The sequence below is a fragment of the Molothrus ater genome, chromosome 2 (genome assembly GCF_012460135.2).
Source record: "Molothrus ater isolate BHLD 08-10-18 breed brown headed cowbird chromosome 2, BPBGC_Mater_1.1, whole genome shotgun sequence".
Lineage (NCBI taxonomy): Eukaryota > Metazoa > Chordata > Aves > Passeriformes > Icteridae > Molothrus > Molothrus ater.
In genome coordinates, this window is record NC_050479.2 from 24158630 (window position 1) to 24178013 (window position 19384).

The following is a 19384-nucleotide window of genomic DNA, read 5'->3' on the forward strand; positions in this document are numbered from 1 at the left end:
ATGTAGGCATTACTGTAATTTATGCTAAACATGATGAAGGAAACAAACCCATAATAACTGTGTTTCACTCTCAGTGGGTTTTTTTGATTTTTAATTTTCATTTTCATTTTTTCTTCCTGGGAAAATCAGAAGCTGTATTTCTAATTTGTGGATTGTGAACTTAGTTTTTGTTTTTGAGTGTTTGAGATATTCTCAGATAAAGAGGTAGTAAATTAATTTCCACCCATTTCCTCTCTACTTGAAACCCAAAACTTTTTCTAATCATTTACTGGATATATCAAGAGAAAGAAAAAATTGACATAAGTTCTGTCAACAGTACTTAAGCATGCCTGCCTTCATCAGGTATAAAATGCTTCATCTATTTTTATACTTTAATATTCCTTACCTGAGAACATCAGAAAAAAACCTTCATCTGGACCAGTGAAGTTTAATTTTGTCTGCTCAGTCTTCAGTGTTGGGTGTTTAAAATGTCAAGTCAACACTGCAAATGATAATTAATTTGGGGTGTATATTGCCCTTAGGTATTTGGGAGAGTTCAGTTACTGGGAAAAAAGTATGAAACCATTAATTTACTGTTGCAAAAAGCAGGAAATGGGTAGAAACAGAAAGGAAAAAAAATTAATTGACATCATGCAGCATTGATAGTCTGTAAATGTCATCAGGTAGTTTCAAATCATTACTCTGAAATGTGATGAAGGCATAAAAGCTGTAATTCTGACAAAAAAAAATTGATCGTTAGGAGACACTGAGAACATACTGTGAAATTGGTATTGTGTTCTGGTCTAGCAACTTTCAGGCAGTAGGATGTTAAACACATTCTCCTTTGGGGACATTGTCTAATTTAATCCATCAGTGTCATATATATACATATATATATATATGTATGTATGTACATATGTGTTTGTCTAAATTACATTCATATAAAAGATTACAGGGTTGATCCAGATTAAAAAAAACACAAAACATTTAGGTGACAGGTCTAAAAAAAGAGAATTGGAAGACAGTGATTACACTCAACATTTCACTTCAGAAGTGAAACTCTTACAAGTGTTGCAGGCAACAGAACATAAAGCTGTATATACAGTGGCATGTTGAAAAAAACTATTTGAATTCTTTGATGACCTACATATTGTGCACTCATTTATACAAGGGTATAAATTGCACCCATTTATACAGGGCAGATTAAAACTAAGAAACTGAAAATATTATTTTACTCTGAAACAGGCTTCAGTTTTTTAGTAATATAAAGAACTTTAAGAAATGTTGAAGGTAAAACATTATTAAATACATATTCATTAAATTAATTTATCATTTGTCATTTTTCAACCCAGTGACAAATGTGTAAGAGAAATAATAAATCATTTCTTCATATGATTTTTTGCTATGTCATGGCCAGAATAGAATTTTTATACTAAAATTTCATTTTCTATATATGTATTTAAATAATTACATGGAACTAGAAGCAGAAGAATGAAATCCCAAATTAAGGTTATTTGTTCCAATCAAACCACAGCCAGTTGCTAATTTAATCACTTCACACTATTGTTGTATCCTGGTTCTTATTTTAAACCTCTTCAGACTGGAGACCATGCTTTCTTAAGTTATAGACTGCCTTGCTTATCTTCTTTTTGATACCGTTCTTTGACAATTATTCTTTCAGGAGCAATGCTGACACAAGCAATCCCATACCATTCTTTCCTCTTATCCCCTCCTATTTGTTCCTACTGCCACACCACATTTCCTCTTGGTTTATGGGGCCTTGAAATGGTCTAGGCTCAGCTGGAGAGTTAATCTCAGTTAGAAATAACCCAGGGACATAAAAAAATGTTGAGTTTTAACATAATTTTCTTGACTCACAACCTCTCAAGCAGTTCAGACACCAAATTTGAGGGACTGGTCTGGGTACTGTGATGTATTTGCAGGGCTGAAAGAATGCAACAACGACAAAAAATTAAATAAGTCCCAAACACTTGAGTGTCTTCCTTAGATTTTTTAATTCTTTTCCCAATCACAGCTATTTCACACTCCCAGTGGGTTTCATTATATTGCAGCTCCTTTACCTGCAACTGCTCTTGCAGTCAGTAGGAGATCAGGGTGGTTTATTGGATATTGCTCACTGACTTAAATCATCCGTGTATCGACTGATAAATATAGGAGCAGACGTTCTGGTAATGGTAGGTAAGTAAACACTCAAAAATATATACTGAAGTCTATTTAAATGTTGATTAAGCTTTTAAAAATCCATTACACAAAATCATATAGCTGCTCTTTATTGATGAAGAAAATAGCATAATTTTATCATTTTCTTTTTCCAGGTGTAGAGCTGAATTCCTTACGCCAAATGAAGATTCAGAGAGCTATGACAATGCTTACAGATGTCCGACAGCTCATCTCGAGTGGAGGGAGTGTGAATCAGAAGAATGATGAAGGAGTTACCCTGGTGAGTGGCAGTATGGAATCATCACCCTAGGAATATGCATGTGTTGCAACAAGTTCAGCATGTTTGCAAGGCAGTTCTCTTAAGAGGGTTTTGTTTCTACCTGGTGTTTTGAAAATAGATGTGTGTCAATTCCATGCATAATATGGATTTTAAAATAGGGTAGTGCAACATCTCAATGACAACTTCTTTTCTCCTAGCCAACAAATATGCAACATTAAATTTAATAGCAAATATATTAGCACCTTTGTTTAAAGCTGTAGGAGATACATGTGGTGTCTGACATTCTGTGTGTGAGAGGGGCTGAAACTTCACTGAGTGATCCCTGGTTTTGGATCCTATCTTCTGCCTGAGTTCTACTAAAACACTATAGCAATCCAATCTTGATTCAGTATATTGAAGCATTCACCGCATACACGGAAAAGTACTCCTATTCCCAAATTTGCATGTTATTTATAGTTACTGGGTTTTATTATACTTTTTTCCTGCAAATAGATCTTCTATCCATTTGTTTTGTCAGGACTCCTATTTCTTCAGCTGCCAAATAATTCTAATTTCATGTGTAGTTCCATAGCATATGTGGAATAATCCCTTTGCATGTAAAATCTTCAATGCCATTATCAATCAATCAATCCTTCAATCAATAAATGGTAAATCAGCAGCATTAATATATTGAATGCGTTTTTTAAAGTTCCCTGTTTTTTTCTGCAAATACTGTGCAAATACAATTGGAACACTAATAATTATTACTATCATTTCTGCATTTGCATTGAATTTCATTGCCTGATAATTAATATAGTAAATCATTCTATATTTTTATATCTGTGGAGTGTTTAAGCTATAACTGAAAAAGTCATCAGCCTCATACCTGGATTGAATCCAGCCACAGGCTTCTATAGAAACAGAACACTGTGACTTCTGGAGTGACAATCCCAAGGCAGATAATTGAAAAACAAGACAGCAGAGAAGGGCTGGGAAGACACAGCAAAAGTTTTAGTTTATTTCATAAAAGCATTAATTTACCTTCCAGTTTCCTGATATTTTTATCTACACGGCTAAATCACATAGCTGTTGTACTTCTATTGCTATTTTAGTCACAATTGTCTCAGTTAAACTGAGTTATGAACTTAAATAAATCCAACTGTATAAAACCTTTCCTGTAGTTAGCTGGAATAGTTGAAATACATTTCTGAAAGGTGTTTAATAGAACAGCAAATGCTGGGAGAAGAGCATTGTGAGTACTTTGGGGTTTTTGCTGTATGCTTAGTAGAATGTTGACAAAAGGGATACTTTTTGCATGAAAAGTTTTTATGCTGAAATCTGATTTTTGCAAGAAATAGATACAAAGTAGGTAACTTTGCATTTCTTTGAGATTTCTATTATGTGAAACTTTTGTTTGACAAATTGGTGGAACATCCAGAATTTCTTAAACAATTATCTCTTTATTCATGGGTGTTGAGTCAGCCAGTCTGTGAATGTTGTATGGATATAAGAGGGTTCTGGAAATAAGGTTTTTTCTCTCTACATCTATCTGTAAAAAAAAAAAAGACAGATATATTTGTTTTAAGTCTCAAATCAAAAGTTTTAAGTCTAAAATCTCAAATTTCTCTTGACAGAATATATGTCTGTGTGTAAGTTAAGATGAATCAAGCAAGAAGTTGTTTTAAATATATAAATATACACATTCTCCTTGACTCATAACAACTACATTTGTGCACATGCATTACCAACAGACACTGAATTTTTTCTGCTGTATTCTCCTCTAATAGTTTTTCTTTGAAAGATTTCAGCCATAGAATATTTCCTAGGAGCTTTTACGCTGCTTGAAAATAGTGCTTGTCTGGTTGATGTCTGGATAGAAGCTGTAGTTTCTTCTGTTGAAACACATCCTCCCTCCACCATGAAGCTGTGTCAAATTGCAGGAAAGATTTGAGGGTTTTGATTGGAAATCATAGCATGCAGAATCAAAGTTCTGCCCCCAGAGGAGTTTTGCCCCCTTTCCAGGGGAAGATTTTGAATGACTGTATTCTTTCCCTCTGCATCAATCATGTTCATAGTGAAAACTTTATGTATGCTCTGTGTGTGCAGCTGAACCAGAAATAGCAGGTAAGGGAAATTATATCCCAAACTCTCATTTTAGTGTCTCCTATTCTTACAGTGACTTTGGAACTACTCAGTTGTAGTAACAGGTTTATTACAAGACCTTTTTATTGCCATTATACATCCATTTCAACCACCAGAAAAAGAATATTTTCTGCTAACAATGCTTCGAGGAGAAAAAGTCATGCAGTGGGGCTGTGCGGTTTGGGGATACAGGAACCAACTGTAATCTCACTTCTCAATTTCTGAAATATTCCTATGCCCTATTCTTACTGACCAGTGTGAGTATTAAGTTCTTCTGATTGGGGATGATCAGTTATATTTTGCCAAATTCCAAATTCAGGCCTTGTCCCCCTTGTTGCTAGAACTGAAGGGAATGTTTGAAATTACAACAGAGGACAATGAGAAGGTAAAGACCACTAAACTGTACCCTGGGTCAATCTCATCATATGAAATATGTGCCTCAACAGTTGTTCACCACATATAAAAAACAATTTCCACCAAAACTTTCTGCAAATTACATGTTTTCCCTGATATAGGATTCCTTATTGTATTTTCTTCTTCTACTTGATTATTATAAGAGAAAATAATTTTATTGCCCTATTATGTCTTTCCCTTTTTCTCTGTTCACAAGATCTGTTTGCTATTATATTATTTTTATATTTATTTTGCACACTTCCTATTAGTTTTAAATAAAAGCCCACATGGCTGCTGGCATTTTTTATATTAAAAAATCTCATCCTATAAATAGCATATGGTAGAATTGATTGCTGATATAAATGCCAAACACATACAGAGCATTAAATAATAATACATTGCAAAATATAATGTCCAGCTCCTCAAATCGGCCATCAATAAAGATATTTTTTAAATTTCTTTTTTCCTTTTCTTGCCATTACAGTTTTCACTCTTTATCATTCTTACAGTATTTGCTACTCAGCCCTGAGCAAACACAGCTACCTTTGAAGTTATCCCTGTTTTAGCAGCAAGTTGCACTACTTGATCTCCTGAGGTTCCTGCTGACCAAGTTTCTGTCACTCTGTTACTGCATTTTCTACCCTCCTTCTATTCCACTTTGACTCTTCAATGAAGTTTAGAGATACAGAAAATCAACTAAAATTGTTCCAACAATTACCAATAAAAATAATTAAATATCTAGGGAAGCAATACAAGTATAGAAAAAAAAATCTTTGTAGCTCAAACCTGAGAAAGTATTTTTTGTCACTAATTTTGTGCTGCAGTGTCAATGTGCTTGGTTTGATTATGTATTAATGAATTCATTTTGGAGTAGTGTCAGCTTAAATCTGGGATACTTGAACTGCTACAAAACAAAGTTCTAGGCTCGAAGAGAGCTCAAGCTCTGTTGAAATCTGTGATTCCACCTTGGCTCATGAGTCTTTGAATTTGCTTGAAAGCATATTTGCTTGAAGTTATATGAAAAGCAATAGACTAGACTGTTTAGTAGCTCACAAAAAGCTAGAATTATTTTTTTCAGGTGCATCTTGTTTATAAATGCTAAAAAAGATTCTGCAGCGGTTTTCTAGGCTGTAGTAATCACATATACATTTTGTGTTTGCTGTAACTGTGATCAGTAAAGATATGAAGAAGTACACCAGAGATGAGTTCTTTAAACTATTAATTTATGCAAAATTTACCTTTTATATTGCAGCTGCATGTGGCCTGTGCTAATGGATACAAGAATGTTGCATCTCTGATACTAGATCATGGGGCTGATCTCAATGCAGTGGATAATCAGTACTGGACACCCCTACATTTGGCTGCAAAGTATGGACAGGTAAAGCATGATTTTTCACCTGCTTCTCTTTCCTTTGTGGTAGTTTTCTGTAGCAATAGCAAATCCTTTCAAGTCTGGGAGGCTATTCTTACTTTAATGTAAAAAGCTTTCTCATTCCTGTAGTACAGATTGGCATCTGAAATAACAGAGATCATTTGATAATGAAGCTTGTAAAGCTATTAACCCAAACCAGCTCAAGCTACCACCAGCAACAGTTTGTCTGCAGAAAAAACTAGGTTTCCACTGACATTTGAAAGGAAGACAAAATAAACACTTTGTCAGTTATTTTTTACAGTCTAATATCAAAGTTTATTTAGATTTCTGCTGTGTGTATTTCTGCGAATAAATGTCCAGGATCCATCTAGCATCTGTGTTCAAAGTTTTCCAGTCACTGAGTTGTGGAAGGGTGTCCTGAGTTTGGGATTTAGGGGCCATGCCTAAACATGACTTGTCCCTCTTAATACTTTTTCAGTTTTCAGTTTTCTTCCCTTTTCAGTTCTCCTTCATCCTCAGTCTCCCCAGACATGTTCAGTGAGTCTTTGTTACAGTTTGACCATTTTCGGAGAGCTCTTCACAGCTCTCCACCCACCTCAGGGCTCACAAATCACCACTTACCCATAGGTGTCTTCTAAAAACCTCTGAGATGCATCTTAGCTCAGACTTCAGAAAATAAATAATACACTTTATAACAAGAAAAAAGTAAAAATGGAGCAAAAAGTTATAAAATAGTAAAAGTAGATATGTTTATTTAGGTTAATTAGTTCTGCTGGGTAATAGATTTCTCCTATTGAGATACCCTGTGCCTGCTCTTTTATAGAGTGTCAAAGATCTGCATGTTTTCATAACAGATTAAGTTATTGGTTTTTATATATATATATATATATATAAAATATACATATATGTGGCCTGAAGTATATCCTCAATACTTCAGGTAGTGCAAATTTACAGAGAAAAATTTCACACAGAGATTTGCTGAACCAAAATTTTGTTAGCAAGTGAGGTATCAGGGGTCTTTTGAATTTACTGTAGATTTAATTTTCTCATCCTATCTTACCCTGTGCTGTTCTGTAATTCTGCTTCAGTTCTACTGCTCTCACTGATCCCTCTGCACTCACTCTGCCTGTTCAGAGTTCAGTAGGGCAGGAAAGCTCTTGCTCAGAAGTAAGGGATAACAGTGATGCAGTCTTGAGCTTCTTATTCTCACGTTTTAGGATGGCTTACAAGTTAGGGCTTTGTACTGCAACAATGTGATTATACTACAGCTGTACATCTCCTCTGTTGTAGAGCTAAACCTGAGTTTAATTGAAGAGGACTTGAAAGAAATCACTTGAAAGGGCTGGAAAAGGACTTACCTTTCCTTATATATGTGTAGCATTCATATGTTTGCAACGCTAACTCTGGATGACTTGAAATACTCTTTTTCTTGTGAAGATAGGTATTTTTCTTTTAGAAACAGGCCTGTACATGTAAAGTTTGTCAGTTGAAAGTGGCTAATGGAAAAAATGTCTTTCCTTTTGAAGAATTCTAAGAGCTCAGATTGTTATTTTGAAATTATTCTTTTTGTCGGCACTTTTGTTGGACTGCATCTCCCTTATATCCCAGATGACAATAGTGTTAATTCTTGCTATTTCAGGAGTTTTCAGTGAGGAGTCAGGGACCAGCTGCTCTAGTCTCAATACAACCAGTATGGGTACATACAGACAAAGACCATGAAGGAACACTGTACTTCTTCTTCACTAAAATTAGCTAAATACAGGCCAAATATTTTTTCCCTTTGTAGTGTTAGTAAATAATAAAGTTTAGAAATATCCTATTAGCATTATATATAATTTGCCAATGTTATTAAGCACATAAATGCAGCTTTTGTGTGATTCTGTTTGTAAGAAACAAGTAAATAATTTAAATTCCTTTATTGAAGGGATTTATTGCATATCTTTACTCATTTCTGGTAACTACAACATCAGGGTGTTTTTAAAATTTCCTTTCTTATTATGATAATTTTGAAATATCTTTTCACCTTAGAATGAATTCACATGCATACTGTATTTATAATTCAATTTTGAGTAATTAATTATAGACTAATATGAGCATTGTTCCAATTTTTGGTAAAAGTAGTTTGGCAGAAAGGAAATAACCTTAGACAAGACATGAATTGGATAGCCTCTTTTAAATTAAAGTATGTTTATGAGGAAATGGTTATTTTTTTAGCTGAAAAATTTAATGTTCCCTGAAAAAGCAATTAATATAAATTCTGGACTTGATCCCTTACAGTTTCACACTCTTCTAACACATTTTTGTGGCATATTTTTTTAAAAGTCACACTTGAAAAACTTGCAACAGTGATAAATATCTTGTACTGGAAGACTGTCATAAAGTCTGTTTTGTTTTAATTTGATGTCCTTTTAAGTTCTTGGGAGGATTTCTGTCCTTCCAGAAATTTATTTGAACAGCAAAATCACCTTTACTTGTCTTAAGGCTTGTCTAATAAGCAGTGATCCTTTAATGAGTGGTCTCAGAAATTTCAGGAAACCTGTTGTAAATCATTGTCATTGAACAGATTTCTAGCACTCGTGCTGCACTACCTGCAACCAAACCCCATCCAATATTGGAATAATATTATATTCCATGAGCCTTAAGGACTGATAGCTTTTCCTGTTTATAAAATAGCTGCAGATGTATTTTTCATGTGGAGAAGATTCTCACCTTAATAAAATGCTATTAAATTAGTCAGTACAAATTACAGATTTAGTTTTTGAGCACTTTTATGGTACATACCTTACATATGTATATTTTACATATCTGACCAAAAAAAAAGTCGTGATATGAAGAAATTGTTACTCTATTTTAGAGTAACATCCAGACTAAGTTGAAGCACTTCAGCTCTCTACATATACTGTTCTATATTTGTAAATCCACAAAATGGGAAGAAACCCACACATTGGCTATTTATAAGAGCATAGCAATAATGGAAATGGTACTAATTTACATTGCCTGGAGGGGAAAAAAAAAAGAATAAAAGAACCCAAAAAAAAACCACCCAAGGAACCGTATAAGTTTTAAATTTATAGTGAGAAAATATAATTTGCTTGTGCACAGGAGGAAACTTGTACAGAATAAAGGCACTGTAAGCTTCTTGTTACAAATCTCAAGTTGTGAATGAAGTGGATTATAAAAATCTTACTGCTCCATCTTGCACAGTAATTTATATGTAAAATTACTGGTGAATGATACATCAATCTGAGTGAACTAATCATGTGAAAGACATTGCATCCACACCTTATAATAAACCTGGCTTGTAGAGATTCCTTGGTAATGGCAAATCCATTTTTATTTCAGATGGGGTTCTTCTCAACTAAATTTAACCAATTAAACTTAAGGACAAAGTCAAAGCTTTTTCTTATCTAATGGGAAGAATCACCTTTAGAAGACAACTCAGAGAATTCTAGGGGATGCATTTGAAATAGGGATGATGATTCATTGCTTATAGGTCTGACCTTCCTTGGTTATAGAAACCGTGGGCAGCTAGCATATGTCAGAGGTGTAATCTGAACATCTTTAAATCCTTCATGAGGAATCCAGATCAAAGTGTGGGGCTAAAGGATGGGGTGACTGCCCACTGGTGTTCTGGGTCTCCCCAGTCATCATGAAGGGGGATGGAGTTGATGCCTTGTATTTAGAAAACATAAGGTTGTACAGAGGGAATCCTAGAGGAGGAGTAGAGTTAGATATTTAAAACAAAACCAATCTTATCACAAGCAAAACATAGCAGAATGCTGTTGTATTATTTCCAGAGAGAGAATTAGTAAGAGTTTTAAGTGTCAGAACATATTATTTATCTGATGTTGAAAAAAAAATATTATAAATATTATCTGTGTCTTTACAAATATTTGTAAAGAAAACCAGTTTAATGGATAAATTTACTGTGTAAAAACATTATCAGTCTTGACTATTAAAACAGAGCATGGGTGAATGATAAATGAATTGTCCTGTAAGTGCCAGAATGTGTAGATCCAGAGTAGAATATTTTTCTTGCATAGGAGTACAGGATATTGCTGGTGAGTTTGAGGGCTGTGTACAGGATATGGCTACTGAGTACAGAACAGGGCAGCTGAGGCTACTGCCTGAAGGTCAGTCTCCGTAAGACAAGAATCTACTTTACAGAAACAGATTAGGTTATTAATGAGCGTAATAGACTGTTAATTGAAATACTACTAGTCTGCAAACATTAAAAAATAGACCTATTTTTAAACAATGTTATTCTGAGTTCCTAGGAATGGCAGTTCCTGCTGTCATTTCCTCCCCTCACACCCCCATATAAGAATTAAGGGTAAAGGCAATTTTGTGTTTTTAACATTATAACAAAAAATTGATATTATTGAGGTATTGAGATCAGAGTTATTTACCTTAATCATTTTACTCTAATAAAATGATGGAAAATAATAACCTCTACAACATACATCCAAATCTGTGCCTGAGACACACAAAAATAAGGTTGTTAAGGAAACAAAGCTGGCCTCAAGAAATTAGAATATGTCAGGGTTGCCTATGTAAATTTACCAGGGCCTTTTGGACATAGACGTGTTTAACGCTGTTTTTGATGGCAGCTGGAACCCTTTGTGTCCCTCTCACACAGCAGGGGCAGTGCTGGTGTGTTTGTGGCTGCTGTCTGTGCACACCAGCGCAGGGCACACGTCGGTGTTGCTTGGGTACCCCCCTGCCCCTGCTGGCACTGGTGCCAGCTGCAGAAGGGTGACTTGTGTTTCTCAGGCTGGCCCCTTAATTTGAATTTACTTTGTGGACAGCTAGTAATCTGGCATTGGTAGTGCTGTCCCTGCTGGACATCTTCCAGCTGCTGTGATCAGGAGAGTGCACACTCGCCCTCCCCATGGTGAGAATAGGCTGCAGCTCTGACATTTGCCTTGGGTACTTTGGCACAATTCCCAGGCACAAGCTGTTTCTTTGCTGTTTATCACAGAAATGTCACCTTTCAAACAGCTATCAGAGACATGCAGGTCAGAGCTGACTCTGCAGTAGCTTAAACACTACCTGCTCCCAAAATTTCATCCTTGGGGGATGATGCCTATGTCTAAACTGTTAAATCACTAAATAAAAGAGGACTAGGGATTAGGCCAGGCAGCAGCCTGGCCCACATTCATATTGTTTAAAGCTAGTTTCCTCTATAGGAGATTAGTCATGTTTGTAGAGAGCTGGTTGGAATGGTCCAAGGGAGAGTCAGGGGGAGAGCTAACTGTTAAGCAGTGTGGATTATAAGGAATACTTAAACTTGCTCCATTGCACTCTCCTACTTAGTAAGACAGATTTAGCCTCTGGCTTTGAGGTTTAAAGGTTTTCATGATGTAAAAAAAACAAAACTGATGAGACATTTGTTCAACTGCTGACTGAATCTCTGCAAGAGTAACTCCTGTACTAGCAAGGATTTCTTCCAATATAAATTGGGAATATTCCACATAATTAAAAAAAAACTTAGAGATGTCATCAAGCCTACCTCACATTATGTCCTGTGTCATTTTCAAATGAGTGAAATTGTCATTCTGTAAGTATATTCTCTCTTACACACATTTGATTGATCTGAATCATACCACTCTGATTACTTAGTTCATCAAAACACAACATTTATTTCAGATTACAAAAGGGACTCTGCTCCTTGCTTAAATTCAGATTATATACCCTCTTATTAAAGGAACTAATTTGCTCATCAAAACAGATTAGTAATTTCACTCAACTATGACCTGTAGATTCTTTTTTTTTCTTTAAGTGCATGTTGCACTTGAAACAACAACAAAAAAATAAATCCACATCTGTTGCTGGAATTTGCTTCAGTGTAGATGGATATATGAACTCATTGTGGGAAATGATACTTAATCCCATGAAGTTTGGCCATTCCCACAGGAGTTTCTTTGAATGCAGTTTCTGAACTTCTGCAACTACACTTCACAAATGCTTTCAGTGAGAAGAGCCTAAAGAAGGAGGTGCTTATTCAGTGTTTCAAAAAGAATAGATCAATATTTTTCTCACACAGGGAATAAATATTTTCCCTACCAAGTAGTTGGAGTCTTTAATTTTACGGTCAGAAAATCCTCTAGAGCATGTTTTATCCAGACGTGTCTCACTCTTTTTTCTTTAGTCTTTTTGTTCATATTTTGCATATCTGATTGTACTCAGGTAGAAGAACTGTATTTCCCTTCAGATCAAATTACACTCAGTTTCCTCAAACAGAGAGCTCACTTTGGGATTTCTGCTTGTGATATCTTTTTTTTCACTCTCAATATATTCACAAGATTTCTATAGATGATTCAAATGCTAATTGTGGGCAGAGAATATAAGGAATCCTAGATTCACACAATACCAAATAATAAGAAAGGAGTTCAAATTTCAAAAACAGACTAGGAAAAATCTCAATTTACAAAATTACTACAAAATTCTCAGTGTTTACATGTGTGTTTTTAAAGCTGAGGTGTGCTATATAGTCTCCACTATATACTTGGTTATTGCAGGATCTCTCCGATCAATATAAATTTCATTTTCCTTAAAATACCATTTATAGTGACCTTCATACATGAGAGGCAAGTATGAAAAAGATGTCTAACAAGGCTTTTTAGGCACAAACTTTGAGAAGTGGATTTCTGATCTCTGTAATATAAATATATAACTTGTAGGACCATAACTTACAAGCATTGTTAATCACAAGATCACATAATATTTTCCCTGATTTATTTTATTTTTCTCTGTCAAAATTCCTGGTGGATTGAAAAATAGAAATGTAGGTTATCAGTCTTCAAGTAAAGACTGACGCAGTTTTTACATCAGCCTATAGAAAACCATTTACATGACCTTTGTCACTTGCTTTAACAGCTGAAAACAGCATTAGGCTTCCCTTTTTTTGTTGGAACTGTTCCAGAGGTTAAAGAGGCGTCTACTTAAAGCATATAGGTTAAACTTGCTGTCTGCAGAAAGGTGGTGGTGACACTTGGGGAGCCTGGGTTCCATTCCAGGCTCCATGCCTGAACAGACGCAGTATTTACGGTTCATTCCTGCCACACATAGCCTGATTTGTCCCATTGCCTCCAGTCTGTTCCATTCTTGTCCTTATTCTATTGCCTTATTGTCCGATTCATTTGCCTGGCTTCATGTCCTTTCCTTACAAGCTTTATCTGAATCCTGATTCCTTGCACAGTCAGCTTCTGCCCCTCCTCCACTCCCTGGTTCTCATCCAAGCTTTCATTTTTTTCTACTTTGACTTCATGCCAACCTTCCTGCCCTTCTGTCCCACTTGCTTGCAGTCCCAATCTCCCTTGTTCAATCTCGGTGTTTTTTTCCTCATATGTCACTTTCTTCTTTCATTTTTCTGATTAGTCTGTCTCTACCTACATCCTGGCTCCTTGCCACATTTCTCTTCTTCCCTTTCACTTCATTTATTTCACACTGTTAGTTCCAGATTCCAGCATTTTATCTATGCCTTCTTCCATTCCACACACTCCCCCTCAATGCTTTCTACCCTGCTGCGAGTCTTATTCCCACAACCTACTTTTCCTGATCTGTTCCACTTTGCTGACCACAGTTGGTTATGGTCCCCTTTTCTCTGCACTCAAATAGAAAAAAAAATTTTCCTAATCTATATTGTATTAAGAATAGAGATCTGTAATGAGTTTCAGACATAATTTCCTGTGTTTAGAAGAGTACTGTGGATCAGATTTGCAATTGCAGAGGAAATTCTATTTAGCCTCTGAACACTATTGCTCTTTTTTAGGGCTTTACCTATGAAATTTTGTCTGTAAGGGACACAGTTACCTAAAACATACTATTATGTAATGGAGAACAAATGCATGATCTTAGAAGCTCAGTTCACAGGAACTCCAATGGCTTAATAGGTATCTTCCTCTCTAATGTTGGGAGTCTCTGTCTTGGAATTTGTTTCACTCCCCAGGAGTAAGGTTTCTAGCCTACATTTTTCTTTTTCGTGTCCTTGATGCTTGCTAAAGTGCCCATTATCACCCCATTTAATTAGCTAAATAGTCTCCAGTATTATTCTAAGGAGTTATATTGTCCATGACTTATCTGATCTTATTTATTCAATCTATGGAATATATGGTTAGCATTAAACTACAGCACTTTTGTCACAGAAGCTCAGTAATTATAGTAATAACAGTACTACTAAAAATAGAAACTTCTTCCCTGATTTTTTATTCTTTTTATTGCAAATCTTTTGAACATCCAACTGTATATTTAAATAGAGCACCTGTTACTAGTTTTATTAACATGTAGGACTGTACTAGCAAAAGGGGGCTCCCTGATTTATCAATTACAATAACAGTCTTACAAGCATTGGGTAGCTGATTTTTTCAAAGTTTTTAAACCTGGCTAAGTTTTGATTATTTTCCAAGAAGACAACAACAACCAAAAATTTTCTAAGCCTATGGAATTTATCTTCTACCTAATAAAAGTCTTCAAATCATACAAACACAGGAGCTCACAAGGATAAGTAAAATATTTTCCACACCCGGCTACCAGAAGGGCTTAATTTTTAATTACTTTTTTTTCTAATTAAAAAAATCAAAACAAACAAAAAACCAACAAAAAGCACACAAAAAACCCCAAGAAATTGAAAAATCATAAGCATTCACAGGCAGCAGTCCTAGCAACTGCCTAACAGAAATCACACAGCTAAACATGCACTTTTCAACCCAGTAAGTTAAATTTTACTCATGTGAGCAATAGAAAACTGGTCCTCACGAGTGCAGAAATAGGTCATCTTACTCAGTGGTGAAGACTGCAGAGTATAATGTGATATTTCTTGTGTTCTGTCTAGAGGTTTCACTGTGTTTCATGAACATATACCTTAGCTATATTTGGTGATTTTACTGTATTTCACACAATAATGTGAGGTTGATGGTCAAAAATAATACTGATTTTGATTTAAGATTGTTGTTCCCCTAGTTTCTTATTGTACATCTTTGCCTCACTGTGGATGAGCATATGGTGGGGACCATATCCAGAAAAATGATGGGGACCATATCCAGTCGTAAACTGAGAAGTGTCAGCAGGTAGAAGAAAATTGCCAGAAGAAGGTGGTGAGGGCTTAGCCTGAGAGAACTGAGGAGTGGATATGAAGAAATGCCTGGAGAATAAAAAATGGAGAAGGAGGTTAGGAACCAAAAGGCTGATGGTGAGCCCAGTCCCTTAGAGATTACAGAATATGTCCAATGTCGAAACAGACAGAGAGGAGTGGAGAGAAATTTTGGTGATGATAGGGAAGAAAATAAAAGACTGAAGGAATTTACTGTTGGGGGTTCATGCAAATTGGATAATGCATATTCATCGCTGTGCAAAACAGTACATGAGGACATTTGCATAAAACCTCCAGCTTTCTGCACTTAGGACTTAAGCAGGTATCCCTCTGATGATAAAGAAAAGAGAATAAATGATCTGAGTTAGTGGCTCTGGGACTGGGACTTGGATAATAAGAGCTAAAAAAGCTCAGGCAGAGCCAGCATTTTATCCTTTGCAGGTGCTCATATACATGTAATGTCCTGTACATGGCTTCAGAGGAAAATATCTGACCAGACAAGAAAGGAAAGAAGACACTTTTCAGGAATACTAGTTCTGCTCTACAGCTAATTAATTGCCAGTAAAAATTAGCATGGTTTGAGAGCAGTTTGGAGATGCCTTGGCAGCCTCAAGTGCATGGGGAGATTGTTGAGGAATCTCTGTTACCCCTGCATGCCCTATATTTCCTACTCTGTCACTGCAGTTACTTATCTGTGGCAAGAAGCCTTGCAGTCTTGCCACCAATGGTGCTCCTGAGCCTTTGTTTTATGAAACTCAGCATTTTTTGGGTGGTAATTTTTTTTTTTTGCTAGCATTTAATGCGTGGTAAAAGTTAGCCTCTTTTTCGGTACAGGGCAGTTGTATTTGGAGGCTTTATAATGTTCACTGCAGTAAATTTATTTATGCTGCCTTATGTCACAGAAGGGATAAGATTGGAAGGGACCATATGGGGGTGGGTCATATGGTCCAACTTCCCTGCTCAAGCAGGATCATCCCAGGGCACAGGGCATAGGATTATGTCCAGACAGTTCTTGAATATCTCCAGTGAGGGAGACTCTACAACCTCTATGGGTGATTGCTTCTAGTGCATGGTCACCTGCATTTAAAGAAGTTATTCCTCATGTTCAGGTGAAACTTCTTGTGAATCATTTTCTGCCCATTTCCTCTTGTCCTGTTGCTCAGAACCATGGAGCAGAGCCTCGCTCCATCTTCTGACACTCTCCCTTCAGATGCTGATGGAGATTGATGTGGTCCCCTCCCAGTCATCTCATCTTCAGACTGAACAGGCCCAACTCCCTCAATCCATCTGTGCAAGGGAGATACCTCTACTGACATGTCACTAAGCACCACTGAAAAGAGCTTGTCTCTGTCATCTTTACACCCTCCCTTCAGGTATTTACCCACTGATGAGATGAGATTCCCCTAACCCTTAGAGATACCCACTCTGAGATGAGCTTGCCCTGAACCTTTGTTTCCCAGGTTTGATAATTCCAGCTCACGTTTTTGCCTCATGTGTGAGGTGCTCAGTCTCTTAATTATCTTAGTGCCCTTTTGCTAGACTCTTCCATGTCTCTTTTGTATTGAGAAGTTCAGAAGTGGGCACAGCACTGCAGGTGTGACCTCACCTGTGCTGAGTAGTGAGGAAGGTTCACCATAGGTCAAGTATGGGCAACACTCTTCCTCATTGCTGTTCAGGGAACCATTTGCTTTCTGCCTAGCCAAAGCACATTGCTCACTCATGTGCAGCAAGGTATTTACCAGTACCCTCAGGTCCTTTTCTGCAAAGCTCCTTTCCAGTTGGGTAGCCCTCAGCATGTACTGGTGCCTGGGGTTGTTCTTTTGCACTTGGCCATGTTGAGCTTCATGAGGTTCATGTCTGCCCATTTCTCCAGCCTGCTGAGGTCCCTCAGGATGGCAGCACAACCCTCTCACATATCAGCCACTCCTCACATTTAATGCCAACAGAGAACTTTGCCCCATCAACCAGATCTTTGATGGGGATGTGAAACAGGCCCCACTACTGTTCCCTGGGGTAGAGTGTGGGTTACAGTGCTGATTGCTGGCCTCCACTGAGTCTGCTGGCCACTCATCAGCAGCCTCTGGGCACAGCCGTTGGGCCAAGTTTCAGTCCTTCTGAGTGGTGGAATAGGCCATCACCTGTTTCTCTTCAGCAAGCATCACCTCAGAACAGGTTGTGAATGGATGCTCACAATCTAGCTTCACCAATATTTTCAAGGCTTCCTCATTAGTATAAGGTGCAGCCCAGAAGAAGTACAGAAATAGGTATCTTACAATGTATTAGTGATGACCAAAGTCACAGCCCAATGTGCAGTGGGAACTGGAGCCAGAATGGTGCACGAATGGGAATACATAAATCATGGAGAATCTCTGAAGTCCTTTGAAAATGACGGCAAGAATCTTCTGGCTTGGCGAGAAAAGAAGGAGCCAGGGGAATCTAAAAGGTGGGACTTTCAGATTTAAGTGTGAGATAGGAAAATATTCTTTGCAGTAGCATTCTCAATAGTCAGAGGATAAGATATCCAGTAAGAGGTGTCATAGGAAGACAGAAATATTCCAATTTGAGCAGAATACCAGGAAAAGAGAGACAGCCATGCTTTATGAATACAGAAATTAACTAATTTTGTATTTTTGGAAGGAGGATATTCAGAGATAAGATCTAAAAGGAGAAAGTTAAGGTCTGAGATGTTTCCTGGTGCTCTTTCTAAAGGTACTGAATAAATAGTCAAGGGTATAAAAGGAGAAGCAAGACAAATAATCTTTTATAAGCAGATATTTTAAATAACTGCCATTACTGTGGCATTTTATGTATAGTAAGTCATGACACTATCTGTTTTTTTTTATAATTTACATGAATTGGCAAAGAATACACTGGAAAAAAAGGAAGATACATATATATATATATGCATGCACACTAATTTTATTCATAGGTTATAAAATAATTCATTAGGTATTATGTTATTTCTTGACCTAGTCATTTGTATTTTATTTGTAACTCTGCAATTGAAATACTTCTGCTTAGTGGTAATTTGCTGTAATTATTCTACAAATATTTCTTCTGTTAAACACAGTTCTGAAGATATGTATTTTTACATTACAACCTAAATTGTATTTTGAAATACTCCTTCTAAAATATTAGTGGATGAGTTAAATTCCAGCACAGGAGAGTTGTGTATCCAAAAGCAGGTTATTGAAATTTTCGGTGACCCAAATACCTTAGTCTTGGTGACATGCATCAAGGAATCCCAGCAGGTGATAATTCATTGGCAGCAGGAAGCACTGATATTGGAGCATGGTATTTCTTGTGAAATAAATCCAAACCTTTGGTAACCCTAAAAGCTGTGTATTGTTATTATACTGAAAATGCATTCAAAGCCTCGTTCCTCTAATACAGCTACTACCACTTTTCAGAGATTATTCAATAGCTCCATAACTAAGCATGTTCCTTTTTTTTCCTAATAAAGAAAGACATATACATGTGTATATTTTTACATGACTTGCAATTTCTCAGTGGAAAGCAGGGCTAATTGGATTTGGAAATAAACCTGTTATGGCTTCCCCACTTCTTGGAATTTTCTGAATTTTCTGCTGTTACTGCAAGAAAAGAAAACCAGCATTAGAAATCTGAAGAGAGCAAGATCTTTTTATTTTATAGAAATTTGCAACAATATTTTTCTGGTTTTCAATGATTTGAAGTTTGGGGTTTTCTTTGCATTTAATGGATTCCTCATTATCATGGTGTTTTCTAGTAATTTTCCTCCTGTGTACTGAATCCAAACTGATTTTTTTAATTGCAATGATTTCTTTCCTATTTATTTATTTATTTATTTATTGCATTTATGCCAAATGACTATGCTTTCCCTTAGCTGACTTCCAGGTCAGATCTCATTTATCTCTAGATGTGTTCTTCTTCTCTGAAGAATCCTTTCTTACTTTCACAGCATTACTTTCACAGCATTTTTCCCCCT

General features: G+C 36.3%; 1 protein-coding gene across 5 annotated transcripts in view; it reads left to right on the forward strand.

Moving 5' to 3' along the window:
- MYO16 (myosin XVI) overlaps nt 1-19384 on the forward strand; it is a 357892-nt gene that overhangs the window by 155844 nt on the left and 182664 nt on the right. For all 5 annotated transcript variants that reach the window (XM_036381446.2, XM_036381432.2, XM_036381447.2 and 2 more), the window contains exons 6-7: nt 2316-2440; nt 6207-6332. In XM_036381446.2, the coding sequence (XP_036237339.1) occupies nt 2316-2440; nt 6207-6332 (251 nt within the window). The remainder of the gene's footprint in view (nt 1-2315; nt 2441-6206; nt 6333-19384) is intronic.